The sequence below is a fragment of the Oxyura jamaicensis genome, chromosome Z, assembly GCF_011077185.1.
Source record: "Oxyura jamaicensis isolate SHBP4307 breed ruddy duck chromosome Z, BPBGC_Ojam_1.0, whole genome shotgun sequence".
NCBI lineage: Eukaryota > Metazoa > Chordata > Aves > Anseriformes > Anatidae > Oxyura > Oxyura jamaicensis.
The window spans coordinates 39,582,863-39,606,994 of record NC_048926.1 but is presented as its reverse complement, the minus strand read 5'-3'; the positions used below and the strand labels follow the sequence as shown (position 1 = coordinate 39,606,994).

The 24,132-nt window shown below is 37.1% G+C and overlaps 1 protein-coding gene and 1 long non-coding RNA gene across 6 annotated transcripts in view; one reads left to right on the top strand and one right to left on the bottom strand.

Annotated features, from left to right (window-relative positions):
- The window catches only part of TRPM3 (transient receptor potential cation channel subfamily M member 3), a 466,535-nt gene that overhangs the window by 70,028 nt on the left and 372,375 nt on the right, over positions 1–24,132 (bottom strand). For all 5 annotated transcript variants that reach the window (XM_035309095.1, XM_035309092.1, XM_035309094.1 and 2 more), the window contains exons 8-9: positions 21,421–21,544; positions 2,189–2,261 (exon numbers count right to left, since the gene is read on the bottom strand). In XM_035309095.1, the coding sequence (XP_035164986.1) occupies positions 2,189–2,261; positions 21,421–21,544 (197 nt within the window). The remainder of the gene's footprint in view (positions 1–2,188; positions 2,262–21,420; positions 21,545–24,132) is intronic.
- The window catches only part of LOC118155701, a 207,274-nt gene continuing 192,834 nt past the window's right edge, over positions 9,693–24,132 (top strand). The window contains exon 1 of the long non-coding RNA XR_004745975.1: positions 9,693–9,780. This is a non-coding gene — a long non-coding RNA (uncharacterized LOC118155701). The remainder of the gene's footprint in view (positions 9,781–24,132) is intronic.

Genomic DNA, 24,132 nt, shown 5'->3' with positions numbered 1-24,132 from the left:
GAAACAAAATGAACGCCACCCTGGTTGGGTGGTGGATTCAAAAAAACATACCCCCCAGGATCCTTCTGAGATAACAGAAGTTCTGATAGCTTGCACTTTTTTTTTTTTTTTTTTTTTTTTTTTTTTTTTTTTTACTAAAGGGAAGAGTAGAAAATACTTGGTGCGGTTGTTCATGTAAATATAGCAAAAGAACTTTTCAGATATAGAACAGTCTCTCCCATTGCCTATAATTTATTTCCTTCAACTTGCAGGAGGATTTCTTCCAAGGTGATTAAAGATTCCCAGTGATGTTGGGATTCAAACCTTGAAAACATACCTTGACAAAATACACCCTGACAATCTGTGTCTAATAGGAATCAAGAGTAAAAGTGTCAGTGACTACCTTAAGGATAAATGCCAATAAAATATGCTTCACATTGAAGATAATGAAGAATTCAGTTATATTTAAGATAAAAATAAAATTTGCAATTAAAATATTTCCTATGGATAGAAAAGACAAATTTGGTGATGGATACAATTCCTGTTTCTTTGTTTGAATTAATTGAATTGAACTTTTCTTCACATTGATTTATATTGTTTCTGTGTGAAGATGTCCAAAATGCCTTGAGATTTAACTATGCAGATGGCTAAAACTTGTTATCTCAGGGTAGCAACTAAATAGTCATGTTACCTGCAGGCCAAACAACTGGTATCTTGATCAAAGTGAACAAAGAGGAGAAAGTGGTACTACAGAAGCCTAATCATATAGAAGCTGCTGCAAAATAATTCCTATTTATTTCCATGGTCTGTATGGTAGCTCTGTAGTCCTGGCCAGTGCTTGTTTACTCCCCCTGTTCAGACTTTAAATTTAAATGTTTGAAGGCCATTTTGGAAATGGGATTCATAATTGTGTGAAAGGTAAAATATTCTTTTTTTCCTGGTTAGGTGGAAATTATTCAAGGCTTCTCCCTTTTTCTTTTCTTACAGCTCTTTTCATCCTACACATGAAGAAACTGAGAAGAAAACAGTCCTGGAACAAGTAAGAGTAGTTCCTATTACCATTTCAAAAGTCTTTTTATTATTATTATTATTATTATTTTTTTATCATTCAAATTCAAGACTGCCAAATATCAGTATTTGCCCTCTTACTCAGGTGTAAGAGTGTCAATAGCGTGAAGAAAACTGCTGAAGAGCCTCAGAAAGCAGAACTTTCCCCAGGTACCTTCTGAAGTGCTTTCCCTAATGATTCTCAGAATGCTCTTTAAAATTATTTTGTATGTTTTATCTCTGTTTTTGAAATGAGTATGGCCTGTGTTACATAACAGAAAACAGTCCAGACAATAACAAGATGACTAAAGTGTTATACATGCTATTTGTGAAAACCACATCTTGGGAAATACCATATACATGGATGGATATATCCTCCCAACCCTTGCTTGATCAGTTAAGAACATGTACTTCAGAGCTTTCAAAATCTTACCTATATTTGCACCATATGGTAATATCCCATAGTGAAGGGAGCTGAACTAGATTGCATGTCTTTGCAGGACCAGGGTTTAAAATGAACTGTAATTTGGAAATATTTTAGCAACAGATTCATTGTAAGATGGTCTTTTAAGAGCACAAGAGCAACATGTGATGGTTTAGAAAGATATAGCCAAATGAGAAGATTAAGGTTAAAACCCCTAAGTTCTCAGCATAACCTGTGGAGGCTGGAGGGAATTCCAAAGTTCCCAGCCTTTTCTAGAATGACTGGTGATAACATTTTACAGTAGTGCTAGTTTTGTCTAAGGGGAGAAAACCTCCTCCTCTATTTTGAAAGTAATCTAAATCTGAGAAGCCATGAAAGTAATCTAAATCTGGGAAGTTCTTTGGCTTGCTGCTTGTGAGTGCTAATCTTCTAAAGTAACCTGTGAGGGTCACCACTGATGTTTTTTTGTGACATGTAAGCAATTGTAGGTGGTAAATAAAGAGTGAGACAGAAAAAAGAAAAGAAAAAGAAAAAAAAAAATGGAGCTATTAAACATTAAAGAAAGAGCTGGATTTGTACGAAGTAGTTAGAACAAAAAGTATACTTCAATTTCATGGTATACATTTACCATCTAGATATGGTACATATTGTCAATAAATGCATGTTCCAGCACAGCAGAGACACACAGTTAATCCATTTGGATTGTTACAGACTCGCTGTAAAGTGAAACTCCATTACCTTTTAGTAATGCTGTAAGGATAGCTAAATCAATATCCTGGTGTCCTTCTGATCCCATACGAAAGACTGTGATCTGAAATGTTAAATGACAACATGATTATTGAAACCAGAGTAATATTTTAAAGCAAAAATTAAATCAGGGCAACATCATTTGTGTCTCAAAATGTCCTGATGGCTACAAGCTGATAATTTAATGTAGTCATTTTAAGGGGAGCTTATTAAATAGAATTAACACAGAGTATATATATATATATATATATATATATTTGTGACACAAAATTCACCAAAGATAAAAGTTGTATTAATATGCATATAGAAGAAAAATCCTCGGTGATACTTACAGAGTGAAACCAGAGATGAAAGGATATTCTTGTATTAAAATAACATTAGATTTAATGTTCCCAGTACATTACTATGACAAATTAGGTGTATTTTAGGTTATGGACTTGATTTACAGCATATGACATTGAATAAATATTTTCAACAAAAAATCAACAACATATTAAACCTCATGACTTGGTATAACAGAAAGTTATCTACACAATCTAGGCTTCAAACAGATCCCTGAACATCTTTAGGTACATGTAGTCAGTGATCTATACAATACATAAGTTTTGAGGTGGTGAAGTTACATACACAATTCATAAAGAATAGGAATGAATATTGTGGGGCTGTTCTTTCAAGGTAATTTAGCTCTTGGTTGAGACAGCACTGAAACATATAGAACTGTAAATCCCCTTGCTCTTTTTGTTACTATGGCAATAGATGTTCTTGGACCTCTGTTTCTTGAAAGACAACCAAGACTGCAGTTTTTTTTTTTTTTTTTTTCCCTGTTTTAACATATTTATCTGAATAAATTGCAACTTTTTTCAACTTCTTTTTTTCTTTTTTCTTTTTTCCTTTTGCCACTACTGACTGCCCCATAAAATTTGAAATAAGCGATATGTTTAATTAACAATTTTGTAAACATATTTTACACTCATATTCAGAAGCACAAATAGTCCCTAAATTCCTACTTGTACAGCTCCACTGAATTACAGCAGCATCTGGAACAGAAGTCAGCAAACAGTGCCCAGAATATAGTACAAGGAGGTGGGAAAAGGAAATATATAAAGTGGTTAAGTCTAATCTTCAGTTTACCAGCTGAAATAGCCCTACATGTTACATCCCAAGAAATTCGCTGCAGACCAGAATAGCACCTATTCTAACTTAACATGAACCTGGGAGCACTAGGGAGTTCAATGAGATGTTAGAGATTTTGCCCCATATTACAACATTATAGACAATGAGAAGGCAAACTGGATTAAGCCATATGGAAGCTGGTTTAGCTTACTTAATCAACTGAATTAAATTCTGCCTAACACAATGTGAAGTATTTACATTAGCATTCGATGTCTTCCCCAGTTTAACAAGATAGTTCTCAAATTAGACTTGGTTTGACCCTTGAAGTTGTTCCTGATACAAACCATAAATACTACAAATGATAATTTAATGATTTTTTTTTTCTCCCTCATCCAGAGTCTACAGATGTTTCTGGCAAGCCACTTGATGTCTATATTCATATCACAACTTTTTTTTTTCTTTTTTTCCTTAAACAAACAAACAAACAAACAAAAAACTCTACAGCAACTGTCAAGTAAGCTTTCCCTGCAGTACAGTCAGTCTGGTTCTTTGACCTGTGGAACATAGCTAATATAGGCACAAACATATATTTATATGTAAGTACCATCTCAGAACACAGTAAAAACATAAGTTGATGAGATCAAGTTTTCTCCTGTTTATGTGTATGATGAACTATGCCACAGAGGTTACTAGTCAGGTTGGGGGAGGAAGGGAAGGGTGTATCAGAAAGCAGAGGAAAGAGGAAGCCTTCCTCCCTTACCAAGAAGGAAAGAGGAACCTCTTCCCTCTTGTGGGTAAGTTTGCAACTGATGAAAAATTGCAAATGAATACAGTGTTCCCACATTTGTTTGAGCATGATATCCTCATAAAGATTTGCATTTTCCTGCATTATTTTTGAATCAAGAGGCACTTCCTTAACACTAAATGGATACATGTCAGCCTGGCAAGCAGCTCAGATGGTTCTGGAAATGTGCTATTTGCAGCTCTGGACTTGGTGGTACCAACACATGGCAAAATGCCCTTCTTGTTCTTTAAGGCCAGGCAAAGGAATCAGCTCATGGGGCCCTGAAAATACTCAGCTAAGGTAGTTCAGAATCTGCAGTGGATGAACGAAGAACCAAAATTGTGCTCAGTGAACTCCCAGCTTAATTAAAAGATGTCACATAAATTGCAAACACTGAACAGCTTATCATCACAGGAAAACTAAGTGAAGTTTGCATGTATTGGACCACATATAACCTTAAATTCCAACTTCTCTTTCCTGCCTTTTCACTTCAACCTTTTCTCCATCAGAAAAATCAACTCATTCCAGCAGGACAAATTGCTACTGTATAAAAAATAAAGTAGAAATATAAAATTTAGTTACATCTGAATAAAAGGGTTACATTTAGATGGTAACAGTTAATTTATTATTATGTTCAAGAGGTCAAGCCTAACCCAAGCACTAAAATAAAGAAAAAGAAGATAACCAAATTAGAGACAGGAATAGGAAAAATATTTGGACTCAATATAGATTAACAGTCATCTGGGGGCTCATACCCAAGACTAAACTATAATTTTAGACTAACCAAGGCAAAATTTCATGGTTATTCATTTCAAAATACTGGAAAGTTAGTAGCGCAAAGATTTGCAATGGCTAACTCTGACTGTTCATAGATGCTCTCTTTATGGTCACTGGTCATGAAGAAAATTTTGGACAACATGCAGCACCTTACCACTCTTATTCGTGAATCTTTATTTAGGAGAAATTTCTCAAAGCTAGTTATCCTTTGAACTGATTTTTCACACAATTTTGTGTGATTTTTCACACAATTCTGTAGATGAAATTTTAGTCCTGACCTGCAGCATTTTTCAACCATAGTCTTGTTCCCCTTGTATATTTGCTGGAAATATTGGTTATTTCCACTACTGGACATCTTCATTGATCATAGAATCATAGAACATCTGAGCTGGAAGGGACCCACAAGGATCATTTAGTCCAACTCCTGAGTCCACAAAGGACCACCTCAAAATAAATAAATGAATAAATAAAATCAGATCATGTGTCTGAGAGCATTGTCCAAATGCTTCTTGAACTCCAGTTGGCTCAGTACCATGACAACATCCCTTGGGAGCCTGTTCCAGTGCCCAACCACCCTCATGTTGAAAAATGGTGAATTTTCTTGATACCCAGCCTCCTGAACCTCCCCTGTCACAGCTTTAAGCTGTTCCCTCAGGTCCTATCACTGGCCACCAGAGGGAAGAGACCAGTGCCTGCCTCTCTGCTCTTCATCATGAGGAGGTTGTAGACCACGATGAGGTCTCTCCTCAGTCTCCTCTTCTCCAGGTTGAACAAAACAGGTGACTTCAGCTGCTCCTCATAGATCTTTTCCTCTAGGCCCTTCACCACCTTTGTAGATCTCCTTTGGATACTCTCAAATAGTTTTATATCTTTCTTATACTGTGGTGCTCCAAACTGCACACAATACTCAAGGTGAGGCCACACCAGCACAGGGTACAGTGGGACAATCACTTCCCTTGACTGGCTAGCAGTGCCGTGCTTGATGCACCCCAGGATATGGTTGGCTCTCCTGGCTTCCAGGGCATGCTGCTGGCTCATGTTCAGCTTGCGGTCAATCAAAATGCCCAGATCCCTTTCTGAGGGGCTGATCTCCAGCATTGTAACCCCCATTCAGTTCTTATAAACAAGGTTTCACAGGTGCAGAATCTGGTACTTGCTCTTGTTAAACTTCATATTGTTGTTGATAGCCCAGCTCTAACATTTGTCCAGATCTCTCTGCAAGGACTCACCACCTTTGAAGGAGTCAACAGATACACCCAATCTTAATGTTGTCCATGAACTTGATCAAAAAACCTTCAAGTCCTGCATCAAAATATTTTATGAAAACATTGAAGAGGACTGGTCCACAGATGGAGCCCTGGGGAATCCCACTAGTGACAGGTTGCCAGCCTGATATAGTCCTATCTATAAGAACCCTCTGGGCCAGACCCATAAGACAATTGTTCACCCACCTTATTAAGCTTTTATATAACTGTATTCTGGTCATTTTGTCCAGTAGGATACTGTGAGAGACAGTATTGAAAGCTTTTCTGAAATCCAGCGTGGCTTCCTTTGGTCAACTAGCTGGGTGATCTTGTAATAGAAGGAAATTAAGTTTGTTAGACATGACCTTCCTCTAGTAAACCCATGTTGGCTCTAACCAATGACTGTATTGTTCTTTAGGAGTTTTTCAATAACTCCCAGAATCATCTTCTCCATAATTTTACCAGGCACTGAAGTGAGACTGACAGGCCTGCAATTTTCAGGATCTTCTTTCTTGCCCTTCCTGAAAACTGGGACCACATTTGCCAGCTTCCAGTCAACTGGGACCTCCCTGGATTCCCAAGACAATTGAAAATAATTGAGAGAGGTCCTATGATGACATCAGGACATGCCCTGAAGCATGTCCAGAGAAGGGCTACAAAAATGGTGAAAGTTCTGGAACACAAGTCTTATGAGGAGTGGCTCAGGGAACTGGGGTTGTTTAGTCGAGAAGAGGAGGCTCAGGGGAGACCTTATTGCTCTCTATCACTACCTGAAAGGAAGTTGTGGGACCCAGGGGTCAGCGTCTTCTCATAGATAACTAGTGATAGGACTAGAGGGAATGGCCTCAAGCTGTGCCAGGTAAGGTTTAGATTAGAAATTAGGAGACCTTCTTCTCAGAAAGAGCAGTCAGGCATTGGAGTGGGTTGCCCAGGGAGGCTGTGGCACCTTCCCTGGCGTGCTTAAGGACATGGTTTAGTGGCTGAGATTGGTAGTACAGTGATGGTTGGACCAGAAGATCTTGGAGGTCTTTTCCAACATTAATGATTCTATGATTCTTTGATCAGCCAGCTCTCTGAGTATTCTGGGATGAATCCGATTGGGCCTCATTGACATATGCATCCAGGAGGAGAAGCAAATCCCACACAAGTTTGGGGTTAACTGGGAGTTTATCATTCCCACCGTCATGGTCCTCCAGCTCAGGGCAGATGGTATCCCATAGCCCATCACTGGTGTTGAAGACAGAGGCAAAAAATGCATTAAATGCCTCTGCTTTGTCTGTATCCCTGTTTGTTAGGTGACTGTCTTCATCAAGTATCAGACCAATGTTTGCTCTGGTCCTTGTTTTCCTGTCATACTTGAAAAAGCCTTTTTATGCTGCTGGCCAGCTTCAGCTCTAATTGAGCCTTGGCCACACAAATTCTCTCCCTCCAAAGGTGAGCAGCATCTCTGCAATCCTCTCAGGTTGCTTGACCTTGCTTCCACTGGCCATACACTTTCTTTTTCTGCCTTAGCTCTTGAAGATTTGTGCCAGACCAAAAGGCTGTGAGGAGCCATCAGCATCTAGAACAGATCTGGAATGTTACTCCAGTTGCAGCTTTACAACAGGCTTCTGTAATCATGCCTGAATACTTCATTAATGAAGAGGGTTGCATATGCCCCCTGTCTTTTCTCATAATTTCTATTAGAAATGCAGACACGGATGTTGTCCCTTTGTCTTTTTTTCTGTCACATTAAAACATGGCTAACCGGAGAAAATAAACAAGCATTGTAAAACATTGTGAGAAACAGAATTTTTTTACATGGTTCATTGTTGGATCAGATTGTATAGCTTTATGCTATACACATTTCTGACATAAAGAAAGCATGAATTTTATTTCTGAATTTTATAACTACAAGTATAAGGAGACAACAATTGTTCCAAAAAATACAGATTAATTTCTCTACTTATGTACTCTTTGTAGTTTTTTAGCATACTTTAATTCTTGTAGTTAGAGGACTAAGGACATGGGGACATATGTTACAGTATTTATGCAGACATTACACTCAGAAATGTTCAATATTTCTGTATCTCTAAACAAACAAACAAGCAAGCAAACAAACAAATCTGTCCATTTTCCTGGAGGTCTACCCTTCTGATGACTTTTTTTTTTTTTTTTTTTTCATTCAAATAATGTGTATAAATTTTGTGTTTGTAATTTACTCATCTAGTTTCAAGAATTATAAATGTATTTGACAAGTTATGGGGTGCTACTTCCCAGTATGTTGGTGGATAAATCATTGCAGACAACTGATAACCAACACATCAATGTTGTTAAAGCAGGACATTGACCAGAGCCTTGTTAAAATGGCTTACAGATGCTACTGCACTAACATATATAAAACTTCAGTGCTAAAGGAAAACATCTGGGTCAGTAAACTCTGTTTCCAGTCACCTTTTACTGGATGAACATCTGCCTCTGAGAAGTAAAAACAGCAATTAATAAAAACTTAGAAACCAACTTGATAACCGAGACACAAAAAATAAAGCTTTACTTATTTAAAGGAAAAGAAGTGACATAGTTCCTCAGAGCTGCTCATCTTGAAAAAGACCAGCCTCCTGCTTAAGCCTAATGTAGTCCTGCTTAAACCTTCTATACAGTTATAGCATCTGTACAGCCAAAGTGAAAAACTAAAAGGAGAAATAAGTTAATAAGGCATTGAGATCCAGACTATTTAATTATATATATATAATATGTACATATATAAAATTATATATATAAAACAACACAAAAGCAAACAAGCAAAAAAAACCAAAAACAACAACAACAAAAAACAAGCAAACAACAACAACAACAAAGTTAAAAAGTAATGCATACTTAAGACTTGTTTGCCCTGGAAAAATAAACATAATGGGAATAGTTGCTGTAGTAAATTCCAAATTCTTTGGAATTGGTGTGAAAGAGATTAGCTTAAACTGAGAAATTTTCTTTATGCTGATCTGATTCAAACTATATCTATAAAATAGTTTTTTATTTTTTTCATAACAACCTTATATTACAAAGAAAAACTACCATTTAACTTATTCAGCTATTTTTTTTTTTTTGAACAACAACAAAAAAAACACAACAATTTATGTTCAGAAAAGAAAAAAATGTACTCTTTTCGCCCAGACATTTTGGGCCACGTTATTACTTCCATGTAGCCAGTAGTTTCAACTGCTGATGTTAAACTCAATTACTTTAAAATAACTTTTTATTTATTTATTTATTTATTATTATTTTTCTGTTCCTCACCAACTACCTTGGGTATTTTGAGATTGGTCTTTTTTTGATTACCTCTTTCCTTCCTCAGTGTTCACCCAATTTATTGGCTTGAAATGGTTCTTTTGGATAATTGCCTGAGGCATCTCAGTGTACAAGTGTGAATTCCAACAACTGCACAAGCTTTATTTTTTTAATCTATTTTTCTTCTCTTCTTTACAAATATATAAAAGCTGATGTTAACACTCCTTACAAATACAAAAATGTATTGCATTGCACTGAAAGAGTTAAATCTTCAGATGAAAACACAATTGAAACAGACATGCAAGAATAGCTCTAAGACACCAATAAAAGCTGCACCAACGAGCTGCAAAAGCAGCATTAATGGGCATTCTGATTCTTACTGTAGCTGTAAAGTTTGACTTGTTTGATATGCCCACAGTGATCTATTTATAAAGTACAGTAGATAGCATCTCAGATTGCTCACTTTTAAATGTTTCTGTGTTTGTGAGAGGCTGAATTTAACAGTTGCAGGTGAAACAGGGGACCTTCCTAGTCCCCTGATGAGCTTGTTATAGGAGGAAAATGAAGAGGGGACGGAGTAGAGATCACTAGCTCTGCTGGGATCCTCACAGGAAGAGGTGATTGAGAGCCACCTGGAAAAATGTTGTCTTAGTTTTATAGTGAAAGGAAAAAGTGAAGGTACCACAGCACAGAAGACTACTTTTCATTTCCCTCTACAAATTCTGCCTGAGTGAAATGGATGAGGTTTGTTCTTAAAAGCAGGAAAAGAAAAACAAAACAAAACAAAACAAGGCTGGAGAGGTCTTCTCTCTATCTCATTGTAGATTTTCTTGAAACAGAACTTACACTAGTAACTTCCAGGAAAAATAAAAATGTAAACAACAAAAAACCCTAGCTGTGTCCTATTTCTTCCTAGAAAAATGTGCTAGGAAAGCACTGAGCCAAAACAAACCTCTGCAAGCACAATGATTGCAGCACATTGTTGTCCTTGCCAGCAATAATTACAGTCCAGCAGGGTAGAAACCTAATTTTCAGGCAAGGCAGGTAGAAAGCAAGTGAAAAACAAAGAGATGTAGAAGAGAAATCAGCAGGATAGAAATCAATGGAGGGTGGGGTAGTTGCAGAGCTGAGCAAGAGGAAGAGATTATCTGACCTTAGACTCTTTATTAAAAGCAGTCATATTAAAACAGCTCTTTGTTGTTGTTGTTATTTGTTAGTTTGTGTGTTTTGCTTAGCACGAACTTCATTCTTGTTTGTCAGATTTTGTTTTATCTAAGTTTTCCTTTGCCTCTTCTGGCTCAGTAGGGTTAGTTTAACCTGATATGATGAATCCTGTTATTCGTTTATCTTCATGCTGGTACTGCATTGCACTTCTATAGGCACAGTCAAGCAATACTGTTTTACCTGAGAGCAATAATATGAGACAGCCTTTCAGAACTAAGTGACACACTGGCACACACAGATATTACATTGACATTTAGGATTTCCCAAGTTTTGTGTGCATATAAATTCAGGGTTACCTTAGAAATACAGATTACCGCTGTGAGTAATGCAGATGAGTATATGCAGTTTCCTTAATGGGAGCTGCCATACCAAAGGACCATCTAGGAAGAAAATACATCAAATAGATGCTGACGAGGGAAAATGTGGTCAAACAGAAAGCAAATGAAGTCATAGGTGATTCAACCTCTGAAGTTGCATGGGCATTGAGACACTTCGGAGCACCTAAGTACTATAGGTTCCAGTATTCTAATCACAAAATTTTGGAATTCTTAGAACTGCTTCCCCTGTGCAGTTCCTTTGTAACTGTTTGTACTTATGTCCCTTACTAACCTGGGTGAAGCAGGGGTTTTGGAGAAGGCAGGAGAGGGTGCAGCAGACAGACAGACACAATTCAAGTTATTTGATCAGCAAGTCATACATGCCCATGGGAAAATCCTTGGCACAGCTTTATAGATTCCTCTTTAAAGCAAGTATAAAGCAAGAGAAAGAATAGCTCTATCAGTGTTTTCTATTTTCAGGCCTTGTTGGATATACGAATGATAAACTTTCCTTAGAGTGAACTGTCGCATGGTGAACAGGTTAAGATTCTAAATGGATGAAGATGATTGTACCACTAGAAGGAGAAGCAAGAACAATAGGTAAAGAACATCAGCCATGGTCAGCACTAACTGCAAATTCTCCAGGTCATGGTATGGGAGTTCATTTCATAGAAATATTTCACAATAGTTCAAAATAGCATTTGGTGAAATTAATCACAAGACAAAAGGGTTATTCCCAACTATCAGAATATTTGGTTCTTTTGATGTCTTTTCTAACCAAAACTAAGTCCTTCCTGCCTTCCCTCCCAACATTTTTTTTTTTTTTTTCTTTTTCCCCTAAGACTTATTCTGAAAACTTGATAGAAAGAGAAGAGCTTCTTCTGTTCAAGGACAGTTATAAATGCCTAGGATTGAATTTGAATAGCTATGCAACACCAGGCTGCTCTAAGTATTTCTAAAGTATCCTATTACAGTTAATTTTTTTTAAATTATTTTATTATTATTATTATTATTTATTACAGTAAGGTTAGTGTCAGCCCCTTCAGAGTAAGAAAAAAGCTGAAATATATTCAGATTTTTAGCTGGTATTTGTTTGAAGAAAGAGGATACAACATCATATCAGCAGGAAGAATGTACAACTGCACTAAAAAAAACATTTTACCCACTGTCATGGAGGCAAGAGAAAAAGAAGAAATATTGTTTTCTGTACCTCAGATTGACAGTGCATGCTGACTACACAATGGATAGCTGAAGAGAGAGAAAAAAGCAGGGTGGATTTGATACCAGCAGAGAAAGCAGCCAACAGTACTCTCTTACTCTCTTTACATACTGTATTCTTAGCATCTTAAGAGTGCTCCAAATTATTCATGCTTTTAGGGAAGGGATTGTTTTTCACTGGCATTTCACTGTCACATCAGGAGAAAATACAGTTATTTCAAATTACTCTAAATGATTTTTTTTTTTTTCTATCTTCATACAATCTTTTGAATGTCCTGAAATCTCACCTATGGCAAATTCAATAATTGATGTTTGTATGCGTCTTGGTCAGAAAAACAACACACCTCCTTTTCTACAATAACAATAATAATAATAATAATAATAGTAAAACAAAACACAAAAAGCCACAGATACAACTATGAATAGAGCTTGAAACTCCCCTGTTTGAGAGGACAGGTTCATAAACATAGGCAGTTCCTTCTAGAGGCATGTTGACATTTATAATTTAGCTACATCTATCTGAATATTTCAGAGGAAAATTCCTCTGAAAAGAAAAAGTAGACTTTAAACAAGGAGGTCTGTTATGCAAAGTCTCAAAATGGCTCAGATAATAGGGGAAAGCATTTTCTTTTTTCTTGCAATAAATAATCCTGTTTAGCTCAGAGGAAAACATGCTTTTTGTGGAGGCATAACAAAGATCAAAGTGAGCAGGTGAGTAGATGGATAATACTGCAGAAGAAAGAGGGAGGCCAAATAAGAAGAAATTCAGGAACAGAAAGATTAGAGAGAATTATGTTTAAGGAAAGAAAACCTAAATTAAATGGTATGCTATTCTGAGGAATAAAAAAGGGAATTCCAAATGAGGAAACAAGAGGGAGCATACACGAGAGGAAAAGTTTGAATGTTGGCTGCAAAGTTTCAGAATTATTTGCATTTCCTTTTGCTTTGTGGCAGCACTGCAACACACTTTACATTATTGCTTGATCCAACAATTTGTCACAGACTCATTTTCTGGTAACAAGCAGAGAACAAACAAAAAAATCAGTGCTTATAAGAAAGGCAGCAATTCTGCAAATGAGGAGCCATCTAGGTGCACAGAAAATCATGTTATAGAAATTACTGTCAGTGTTTGGTTTCTCCAGTAATTGGTAGCTTTTGTTTGAGACTGAGACAGATGTGTCAACCTCTTAATGACTGTTGAGAGAATGCTATGGAAAAGTCACAGCTCTGTCCCATGTAAAAAACTTACAGTGTACACATACCTTTTAAGCCTTACAGCACTGCTAACTGTTTGAAATGTAATAAGGTTGGATGTGGTGCTTAGGGACTCTGTTTAGTGGGTGATATTGGTGGTGGGGGGATGGTTGGACGAGATGATCTTGGAGGTCTTTTCTAACCCTTGTGATTCCATGATTCTCTATGTATTTCCAGTAGAATAAATGACCCCAAATAAGTTTTGGAAGTAAAAACATTGAAAACAACCCTTTTCCCTTGTGTTTTCATACTGTTACATTAGGCAATTTATCAGTCTATACAGGCAGTGTACAAGCTCCTGATTTTAATGTTGAGGAAACAAGAATAAATGTAAGTTGTAACCCACAAAGAATATAAGCAGAGAAACAGAATTTAGATATTGTCCTTTAATTTACTGTGCATCAGCATATTTTGATGCTAAACATGGATGTGTTTCCACACACATATTTACTACTTCTGAAAAATGAATACAGAGAACTGGTAACAACAGATGAGGAGAAGGCAGAGGTACTTTACAACTTCTTTGTCTCAGTCTTCACAGGGGTCAGGCTTCCCACACTTCTTGAGTCCTCAGATATATAGGCAGGTGCTGGGGGAGCAGAGTCCCTCCCACTGTAAGTAAAGAGCAAGTTTGTGACCTCCTGGCACAACTACAAGCCTATGGGGCCTGATGACATGCATTCCAGGGTCTTGAGGGAATTAGCTGATGTAGTTGCCAAGCCACTCTTCATCATATTTGAAAAATCATGGCGGTCAAGTGAAGTACCCAGTGACAGGAAAAAGAGAACATCACACCTAGTTTTAAAAAGGGTAGAATGTAAGACTCAGGGAACTACAGACCAGTGAGACTCACTGCAAGATCATGGAACAGATCTCCCTGGAGACAATATTAAGGCATATGCAAGACAAAGATGTGATCCAGGACAGCCAGCACAGCTTTGCCAAGGGCAAATTGTGCTTGACCAATCTGCTGGACTTCTATGATGGAGTGACTGCATCAGTCAACAAAAGAAGACCAACCGCTTTCATCTACTTGGACTTCTGTAAGGCTTTTGACGTGGTCAAATACAGCACCCTAATCATTAATTTGGAAAACCTCAATGGACTTGAAGGGTGGACCACCTGGAAGATAAGGAATTGGCTGGATGGCCGCACCCAGAGAGTTGTGATCAATGGTTCTATGTCCAGGTGGAGGCTGGTGATGAGTTGTGTCCCTTAGGGGTCTGTCTTGGGATTGCTGCTTTTCAATATGTTCTTCAATGACATAGACAATGGGACTAAGTGCACCCTCAGTAAGTTTGTAAATGACACCAAGGTGAGTGGTACAGCTGACAGCAAAAGAACAGGTGTCATTCAAAGGTCCCTGGACAGGCTGGAGAAGTGGGCCCATGTGAACCTAATGAGGTTCAACAAGACAAAGCGAAAGGTGCTGCACCTGGATTGGGGCAATCCCAGACATGAGGACAGGCTAGGAGAAGAACTCACAGAGTGCAGCCCTGCAGAGAGTGACTTCTGGTGGATGAGTCTTGACATGAGCTGGCAGTGCCTACAGCCCAGAAGGCCAACAGCGTCCTGGGCTGTATCAAAAGAGGAGTGGGCAGCAGGTTGAGAGAGGTGATTGTCCCCCTCTGCTCTGCTCTTGTGAGGCCCCGCCTAGAGTACTACACCCAGGTTTCAGTCTCCCAGCACAGTGAAGATATGGACCTGTTAAAGTGGGTCCAGAGGAGGGCCACAAAGTTGATCAGAGGGCTGGAGCACCTCTCCTATGAAGAAAGACTGAGAAAAGTGGGGCTGTTCAGTCTAAAGAAGAGAAGGCTATGGGGAGACCTCATTGCGGCCTTTCAGTACTTAAAGGGGTCTTATAAAAGGGATGGGGAGGAAATCTTTGCTTGGGTAGATAATGATTGAACAAGAGGGAATGGTCTTAAACTAAAAGAGAATAGATTTAGGTTAGACATTAGGAAGAAATTCATCACTGTAAGGGTAGTGAGGCACTGGAAAGAGTTTCCCCAAAGAACTTGTAGATGTCCCATCCCTGGAGGAGTTCAAGTCCAGATTGGCCTTGGCCAACCTGATTTACTGGCAGGGGGGTTGGAGTTAGATGATCTTTATGGTCCCTTCCAACCCAAGCCATTCTATGATTCTATGATTCTGTAATTCCATGAAGGCTTGCAGTACAGGAACTGGTTGAGAACAACTAGGAAGAGAAATGGCTTGGGGTAACAAGATGATAGGCATCAGACATTTAGCTATTTAATCCCATTAAACTATTGTTTACTCCAGAATGTACTCTTCTGACAAACAAACAGGCATCCATGCCACAGACTGAGGAGGTCAGAGTTAGCTGAAGAGGTCATAGTTAACGGAGTTAACTATGCCTGTGTGTGTCTGGCCTGCTGAGAGACACCCATGTGCATGCCATTTGAACTTTACTTTACATTTACAGTCTCATTCATCTCACGTCATCTCATAAGTGTGTGTCCCCATACAAGTCCCTTTAAATCATTCTGGGAAATTAGGAACTGGCAGAAACTCACAGCCTTAGCCAGTGTTATGACTGAATAAATACATCCATTTTGGCACTTGTCCTTGGATCTGCAGCGTCTTTGCTCTCTTGCTAAGCTAACGATCTTGGGTATAGTACTATTTCTGTAAAAAACAGCCAAGAAAGCTAATGTTATTCTAGGCTTTTATTCAGATGATTTAACCCATAACCTTTATCTTGCTCAAGGATACTAACCACTGAAAAACTAGATCATATTTCAAAGCAAATTTTAATAAAAAAAGAGATCAATAATGTAAAAAGCACTGAGATAGATAAACCTATTATTCTCTTATTTTAAGAGAGCAAAAGTCCAATTTGTTCATTCTCACTGCTGTATATACTGAAAAATTATGTCTTGCAAACTGCTGCCTTAAACAATGCTGTCTGTAGGACCTACATGCTCAGATACATCTTCAAATGCTGATTTTAGAGGGAAGTGTGGTGAGTTGATTGGATAACAACAATATTAAGACTGGGGACTCTTGCTCCATTTTAAACACAATTTTATTTTATTTATTTTATTTATTTATTTTTATTTATTTATTTTTATTTATTTATTTATTTATTTTCTGTGCAACGTCTGTACAAATAGTCTGACAGAATATGGGTGCCCAGGTTGCTTTGTTATAGATGATACAGGAGTATGTCTATTCTGGATTTAGGTCGTCAATAATGTGACGACGCACAGAAACCAACCAGAAAAATTAGCCACGAACCTTTAGTTTCATAATTGTTTTAGTACTAATATTAAGCAGGTGATACTTGGAAAAGGCAGCTCAGTTGATCTACATGAGCTTCTCTAGATGACAAATTAGCAGATGTTGCTGTGTCTACATGGAAGTTCCATCTCATACAGTGAACTCCTCATCAATGAATAAGATATTATAGCATTAATGAATGGGTCTCCATGACTCACCTGAAGCCATGGAAAGAGAAATTTTATTTTCTAAGATTGGCAAAAAAAATTACAGCTTGTCAGACATTACTGGGATGGGTAGTGAGAAAGGTTTCTGACCATTACATGGAGTGTACACACTGCATTGAATCCTTCCAACTTCCTGACTGGAAATACTGGTTTGTATTATATTGTGTATCATATTGTTGCCTGTATTACCTTGCTGGCCACATGCTACATTTCTGCCTTAACTTTCATTACTGGGACAATTGACAGGGCTGTATAATGGCTCGGTGTGCATTTTGCATAATTACTTGCTGGGGTGGTTTAACACTGATGAACAGTGTCAGTACCACAGAGCTGCTCTCTTACTCCCCTTTCTCAACAGGATGAGAATGTAAAGGGATAGGTAGGGGGAGAAAATGAAGAATTAAATGGAGGAAAAATGAAAAAAGTCTTGAGCATTTGATATAGGAACAGTTTAAGGAAAGGAAAAAAAGAAGGCGTGCAGAAGCAAAAGGAGAAAAAAAAATACTTTCTACTTCCTATCCTCAAGTGATGTTCAACCATTTCCTGAAAGCAGGACCTGTGTGTATATTGCTTGGGAAGACCAGTGTTTTCATGAGAGTACCCCCTTCTTCTTCCCATTCCCCAGGTTTTATTGGTGTGTGTGACATCATGTGACATGCAATATTCCTTTGGTTTGTTTAGGTAAGCTGCCTTGTTCCCTCCCCACCTCTTGCCACTCTCAGCCCAGTGGTTTTATGGAGTGTTGAAGTGATGGCCTTGGTGCTGTGACAGCTCTGCTCAGCAATAGACAAGACATTGCTGCAAAATAAATTCTGTTCTAGCTAAAAGTGCAGAGCACAGCACTGTGTGGGGTGCTGTGGATAAAGTGAACTCCATCCCAGACAGACCAAGTACACTTGTTAATAGTGTAAATGGTTTAACAGAAGTTCCTACAAACATATTTTTAAGGGAAAAGAAACAATCTAAATCTAAATCTGAAAAAAATGTAATTTTAATCATACAATACATAGAAAAAGAAGAGATTTGTAGTAAGTATCTAATAGGTGGCTCCACCTGTGATAATTCTATATGCCGACTGCATCAAATAAACCTACAGTTGTCCACTTACTGACTGTAAGCAACAGACCAGATATTTACTATAGCACTCCAGGTGGCTTGTGTCACAAAAGAACAGCATCAGACTTGTGCTGAAAATGGCATCAGTGGTTTAGGAAGGACCAAATAACTGACTAAATCACAGAATCACAGAATCATCTAGGTTGGAAGAGACCTCCAAGATCACTGAGTCCAACCTCTGACCTAACACTAAGTCCTCCACTAAACCATATCCCTAAGCTCTACATCTAAATGTCTTTGAAAGACCTCCAGGGATGGTGACTCAACCACTTCCCTGGGCAGCCTATTCCAACATCTAACAACCCGTTCAGGAAAGAAGTTTTTCCTAATATCCAACCTAAACCTCCCTGGCACAACTTTAACCCATTCCCCCTCATCCTGTCACCAGGCACGTGGGAGAATAGACCAACCCCCACCTCGCTACAGCCTCCTTTCAGGTACCTGTAGAGTGCAATAAGGTCACCCCTGAGCCTCCTCTTCTCCAGGCTGAACAACGCCAGCTCCCTCAACTGCTCCTTGCAAGACTTTTTCTCCAGACCTCTCAACAAATTGCACAGTTTTGTTTTTACATTTTTTAAAACTTTTTTTTTTTTTTTTTTTTTTTTTTTTTTTTTTTTGTCAGCATAAGCCCAACTTCATCTGCCAGCAGTTGAAAAGCAGCTGCTAGGATCAAAAGTTGTTCAAGGCTTTGGTGAATTACAATATATATATATATATATATATTTGTTAAGTAACTGTTTGGCTTGTTGAACTTGTTCACTGGATTTCTGAAATAATAATAATAGCAAACAAACAAACAAACAAACAAACAAAAAAAAAAAACAAGGAAAAAGCAGAATTCTCCTTGCACAGACTATGTTTTCTGTGGAGTCAATAGCAAAGCTCAGCTGACTTCTTGGTGGAACAAGAAAAAAACACATGATATTGTCTTCCTAGCAAAAAGGGATCAAATAAAGCTTACAGAATACAGAACTTCCGTGTAGAACCCTAAGACTTATTTACAGAGGTAGGGCCTACATACTAGACTAAGCCTATTGATCTGCATTGACTGCAAAGGAGATTTAACCTTCATTAAAATTAGGAGATTTGCTACAGTCACTACTGAAGACGATTGGCCCCTCCATTTGGACACAGAGGACTAATTAACATCAGTACACTCTATGCTGGAAATCTCACGCAGTGTTTCCATGGGTGAGATGAGAATTCCAGCAACCAGCAGACCATTAGCAACATGATGTTCCCTTGCTACAGATCTTTACTACCCAGTTACACGCTGTTCACAGCAATTATACTCCTGCAGGAACCACAATTTTCACTGTTTGAGGAGTCACCACTCCCTCTTCTGCCTCTATGAAAAATACTCCACTAGCATTACAAGATCTTAGCTGAAATAATTTGTTTATGAAACCCAATTTATTTATTTATTTATTTTTTTAAATGGATTAGAATGAAATTTCAAGCCTTTGGGAAGGGCCAGAAAAATAAATAATAATTAATTAAAAGATAATTTGAAAATTCATTGGCAAATTCTTAAAAGTCCATTTGATTTAGCTAATATTTAATTCAAATTTGTCTATGTGTACATTAATAAATACATCCAGATGATGGGTAATTAGCATATTAATTCTCTGAACTTCTACATCCAGCTTAAAAACAACACTGTGTTTTCTGTGTTTTGAAGCTAGTATATAGAATCATAGAATCATCTAGGATGGAAAACACCTTCAGGATCATCAAATCCAAACATTATTATAGTAGATGTTTATTTTATTTTATTTTATTTTATTTTATTTTATTTTATTTTATTTTATTTATTTTTATTTTATTTTATTTTATTTTATTTTATTTTATTTTTATTTTTATTTTTATTATTTTCCCTTTGTAATCCGTTATTTTCAAAATACTTAGCAAAGAAATTAAAACATGTTCCCCTTTTTTTACGATTACAATGTTTGATTATAAGACCAGGTTAAAATTTTTTTTTCAGAACTGTTCCAGAAATGTGGACAGGCTCGCTCCAGCCTTTTCAGTCAGACAGATTAGAAACCCCTGGAGACGAATAAGTCTTACTGGTAGTCCAGATAGAATAGAAACTGCTAGGTTTCTCAGTACTTTGGGTAAATAACAGCAGCTTCTCAGTACTTTGGGTAAATAACCAATATAATGAGTAAAAGCTGGGGTAGTACTGGGGTAAAATGTTAGCTTTGCAATACAGGTTGCTTATAAACTGCATCTTTGTGTTTCTGGACAATTTGGATCTGCCTCTGAAAGAAAAAGGCAATAAATATCAAGCATCTTCACTGTACTGGCTCTCCAGATCTCTTCCCAACACACCCAGCTACTTCAGAGTGACATATGAATTGTTTAATTGGACAACACATAAGTTGCAAGTTAACCATGAAGACAAGTGGAATGACCATTTATATGTTCAGGAAAAACAAACAAAAAACCCAAACAAAACAGAAACAAAACCATTTATTTTTTATTTTATTTTTCCAGGGACATGTACCTCTCTGGCTTACCAGAGTGGCCTTTCCCAGACCCTGTCAATTCTTGACGGATGCATGAACTGCTTGTTTGTGAAAACTTGGTGAGTTAAACCATATAAAGAACTAACTTCTGTTTTGAAAAGAAGCTTCTTTCTTTTGCTGCTCTCTGCTCTTCCCAGCAATGGTTACATGTTCTCGGTGATAGTGATACATGTAAACAGTTAATTATGCATGAGGAAGAGCAACGAGTTCTTGATGGATGCATGAACTGCTTGTTTGTGAAAACTTGGTGAGTTAAACCATATAAAGAACTAACTTCTGTTTTGAAAACTCTGACTAGAACGGAGATTTTTATTAACACTTCTTAATCATAATTTCCCATCATGTTTCAGTGGTATTATTCATTATATGCCATATTTTCAACTGAAATTAAAAGGCATTGCAGAGGATGAAGTCACAGAAACTACAATAATTTCAGAAAACAAAAACTCTGTAAAACACCTGAGTCAATATTTCTTCTTTGTTTTTACCTTATACAAAATATTGCAGTATGCCTTCAGTCTGGAATTTCAGGAAGCTGCAATATGAACTAAAAACAAGTCTAAGAAGGATTATATTACAAAATGGAAGGATGTCTGCTCAGTCATTTGTAAGAAATAAAAGTAAAAATTAAAATAAAAATAATAAAAGACCCAGTTGAATTCCCAAGTGCTTTAAAATGTGATTTTGCTTTTGCTTCCACAAAAGTACTTTCACAGAGCTCCTAGAAATTGTTGAAAGATCTTATGTTATGCATGAAACTATAAGTATGAGTAAAAAGTGACAGATAAACTTTTTTTTTTTTTTTTTTTTTTTTTTTTTTTTTTGTAGCTGAAAGGCGTAGGAGCCTGAGAAGCTCAATCAAAACAATACATTGAGCTTTGTCTTTGTCCCTAAGGAATGTGTAAACATACCAGTTCCTTCTTCTTCATGCACTCCATGAGGATAATGAAGAGGTGTTGTGCCTGGGTTCGAGTGTATGTGAAAGTCTTCTGGATGGTAACTAGCAGCTGGTCCCTCAAAGACTCATTGATAAGTCTGAAATTCAAAAAGAAAAAAAAATAGAGAAAAAGTAAATTTCTGTTACTGAAACAGACATAAGGGGAGGAAAGGAATTGAAGGAAGGAAAAGAAAGGAATTCTGAGAGTATCAGAACATAACTGGAAAACACTGTTCTAGAAAAACACATTGATCATGCTGGGGTCCCTCATCTCCAAAGTTTTTCTTTCAGTTCACATGTACTGCATAACAGAAGGTGATTCAAGTGATCGGCTCTATGGAATTTCCTAACAAAAACAGGTACAAAACTGACAGTCTGGATTTGAGGAAGACCAACAGGTCAATTGAAGACTTCTTTCTATTAATGAGTTAGCGGAATTCAACTCACAGTTCATTTTATGAAATTGGGAACATTTCTGCTGTCATTGTCTTTGATTTTAGCTTGAGTATCTCAACAGCTTCAACCAAATAAGGAAGGCATAAAAAACTTTGATCCTGAATCCACCCAAAGAAGCCATTTTGCTTTTACTGATCTTCCAGAATTTTGAACCATTTTTATATTCTTCCTCACCAGTAATGTTATTACTTGCAAAAAATGGCTCAAGAGCAGAAAGAAAAGATATAACCTGGAATATTAGTACTTGAACCATAGTCCTTCATATCAGAAAATCTATTCCTCAAGACCATTTTGGGTGAAACACTGAAGTCCTCAATGTCTTACAAATGAGTGGGCTCTATTTTAGAACATTTTCCTTTTATGTACAAAAGTTCCACACTATAGCAGTTTTCTCACTAAGACAAAAAAAGAAACGGAGTGTTTAAAATTAGCAGATGCAAAATGTTTAAGGGTCACATCACAAGTCAATGTTGATCACAGAGTCACAAGTCAATGTTGATCATCTGGGACAATGAAAATCAGGGAATCTTCATGACTCACATTTTGTGATAGAAGATAAACAAAGATATAGTTATGCAGCAACCTAAAAGAATTATTGGAAGCAGCACAATGTGTCGGTGTTGGCTTAAGACAACTGTTTTGGAAGAACAAAGACCAAACCTTCTTTCATTTTGTGCTGTTGGTAAATGTCACCTGTACTCTGGACTGCAAGAAATTCACTATACAATTGAATTTCAAAAGTGATTTAAATATCTAGTCTTCTTGTCTACAGCAAACATGTTAGAAGGGACAATAAATGGGAATGGGAATAAGTATAGGAATGAGAATGGGAACAGGAAAAGAAATGGGAATGGGAAAAGGAAAGCAGTATAAAGGCACACAGATGAATATAGAGGGCCTGGCAGAGGAAGTGCTTATGTTCTCTGTTCTCTAAATTTGACTGTAAATACTCTGTTGAGTAGGATTCCACTCCACAAAGAGGTCTGCAAGACATATGTTAAATTGCTTGAATTAAAATTAATTAATATGGGTTTTTAGATCACACTGTGGATCACTGTCCTCTCTACACCTGGGTCCTCTGCTGTCTTCTGCTTTTTTTACAGATTCTTCTTGAATTAATTGCATCTGTACTTCCTCTTTGCAACAAAACAGCGGTGTGGTCTAGAGGTACTTTTCTCTGGGACACTGGAGAGACAACAACACTGCATGTACTGATTTGTGTAAACATTCCTTTCCCCTGAAAAATGACCTGCTTCCCTTACAAAAGTGAATACACAACAACTTCAGTGGAAACAACAACCTCTTGGTGAATGGCAATGAGACCTAACAGCAGAAGACTTTCTGTGTGGGGTTATAAGCAAAAACAACCTGAAAAAACAACTCCTGTATAGAAGAAGATACATTACAAGCAAGTGGGGGACATGAAATGAGATTTCAGAGCACAGGCAAAAACATATGTTCACTTCATGTTAAAGAGAATCAACTGGGAAAGGCTGACACTGTGAAGAGTACACTTGAATTACAGTAAGTTATGTCTTAGTCTAGTGTATTTCAAGTTGCAGATTAGTAGGTCACATGCAAAATAAATTTTGAAGCCCCCTTTCTAGGGCTCTTCAACACAAAAGGAAATTTGTTTTTGTTAAGAATTCTGATCTTAAAGAGATAGTTGGTCTCTCAAAGACTCATTGGTAAGTCTGAAATTCAAAAAGAAAAAAAAAATAGAGAAAAAGTAAATTTCTGTTACTGAAACAGACATAAGGGGAGGAAAGGAGGAAAATTATCATTCTAAGTAAAAATTGTTAGATGTGTTAAATTTTCCACATTTCAAACTATGGATTAACCAGCAGAATGGATTAACCAGCAGAACAGATTTCCTGAAAACATGAAGTGGAGACTAAACAGAAATTTAAATAAACTTCTAATTTCCATTGGAAATGATGTGAAATGTATGAAAACAAAACAAAACAAAACAAACAAACAAACAAACAAAAAACAAAAAACAAACGCATTAGGAAACATCTGAAATCAGAGACTTGAAACAGGAAAGAATTTCACAGAACATTTCAGAAGATTCCGTGATGAAAGATATCCTATTTTCTCATTGAAATTTAATTTTTAAAAAAGTATGGAACTTCAAGTTTGGAATTCTCTTGGGATAAAGCAAGGGAAATTTTCTTTAATAAGCACTGAGTAAAAATGCAATTTATCTTTTTTTTTTTTTTATCTTTGT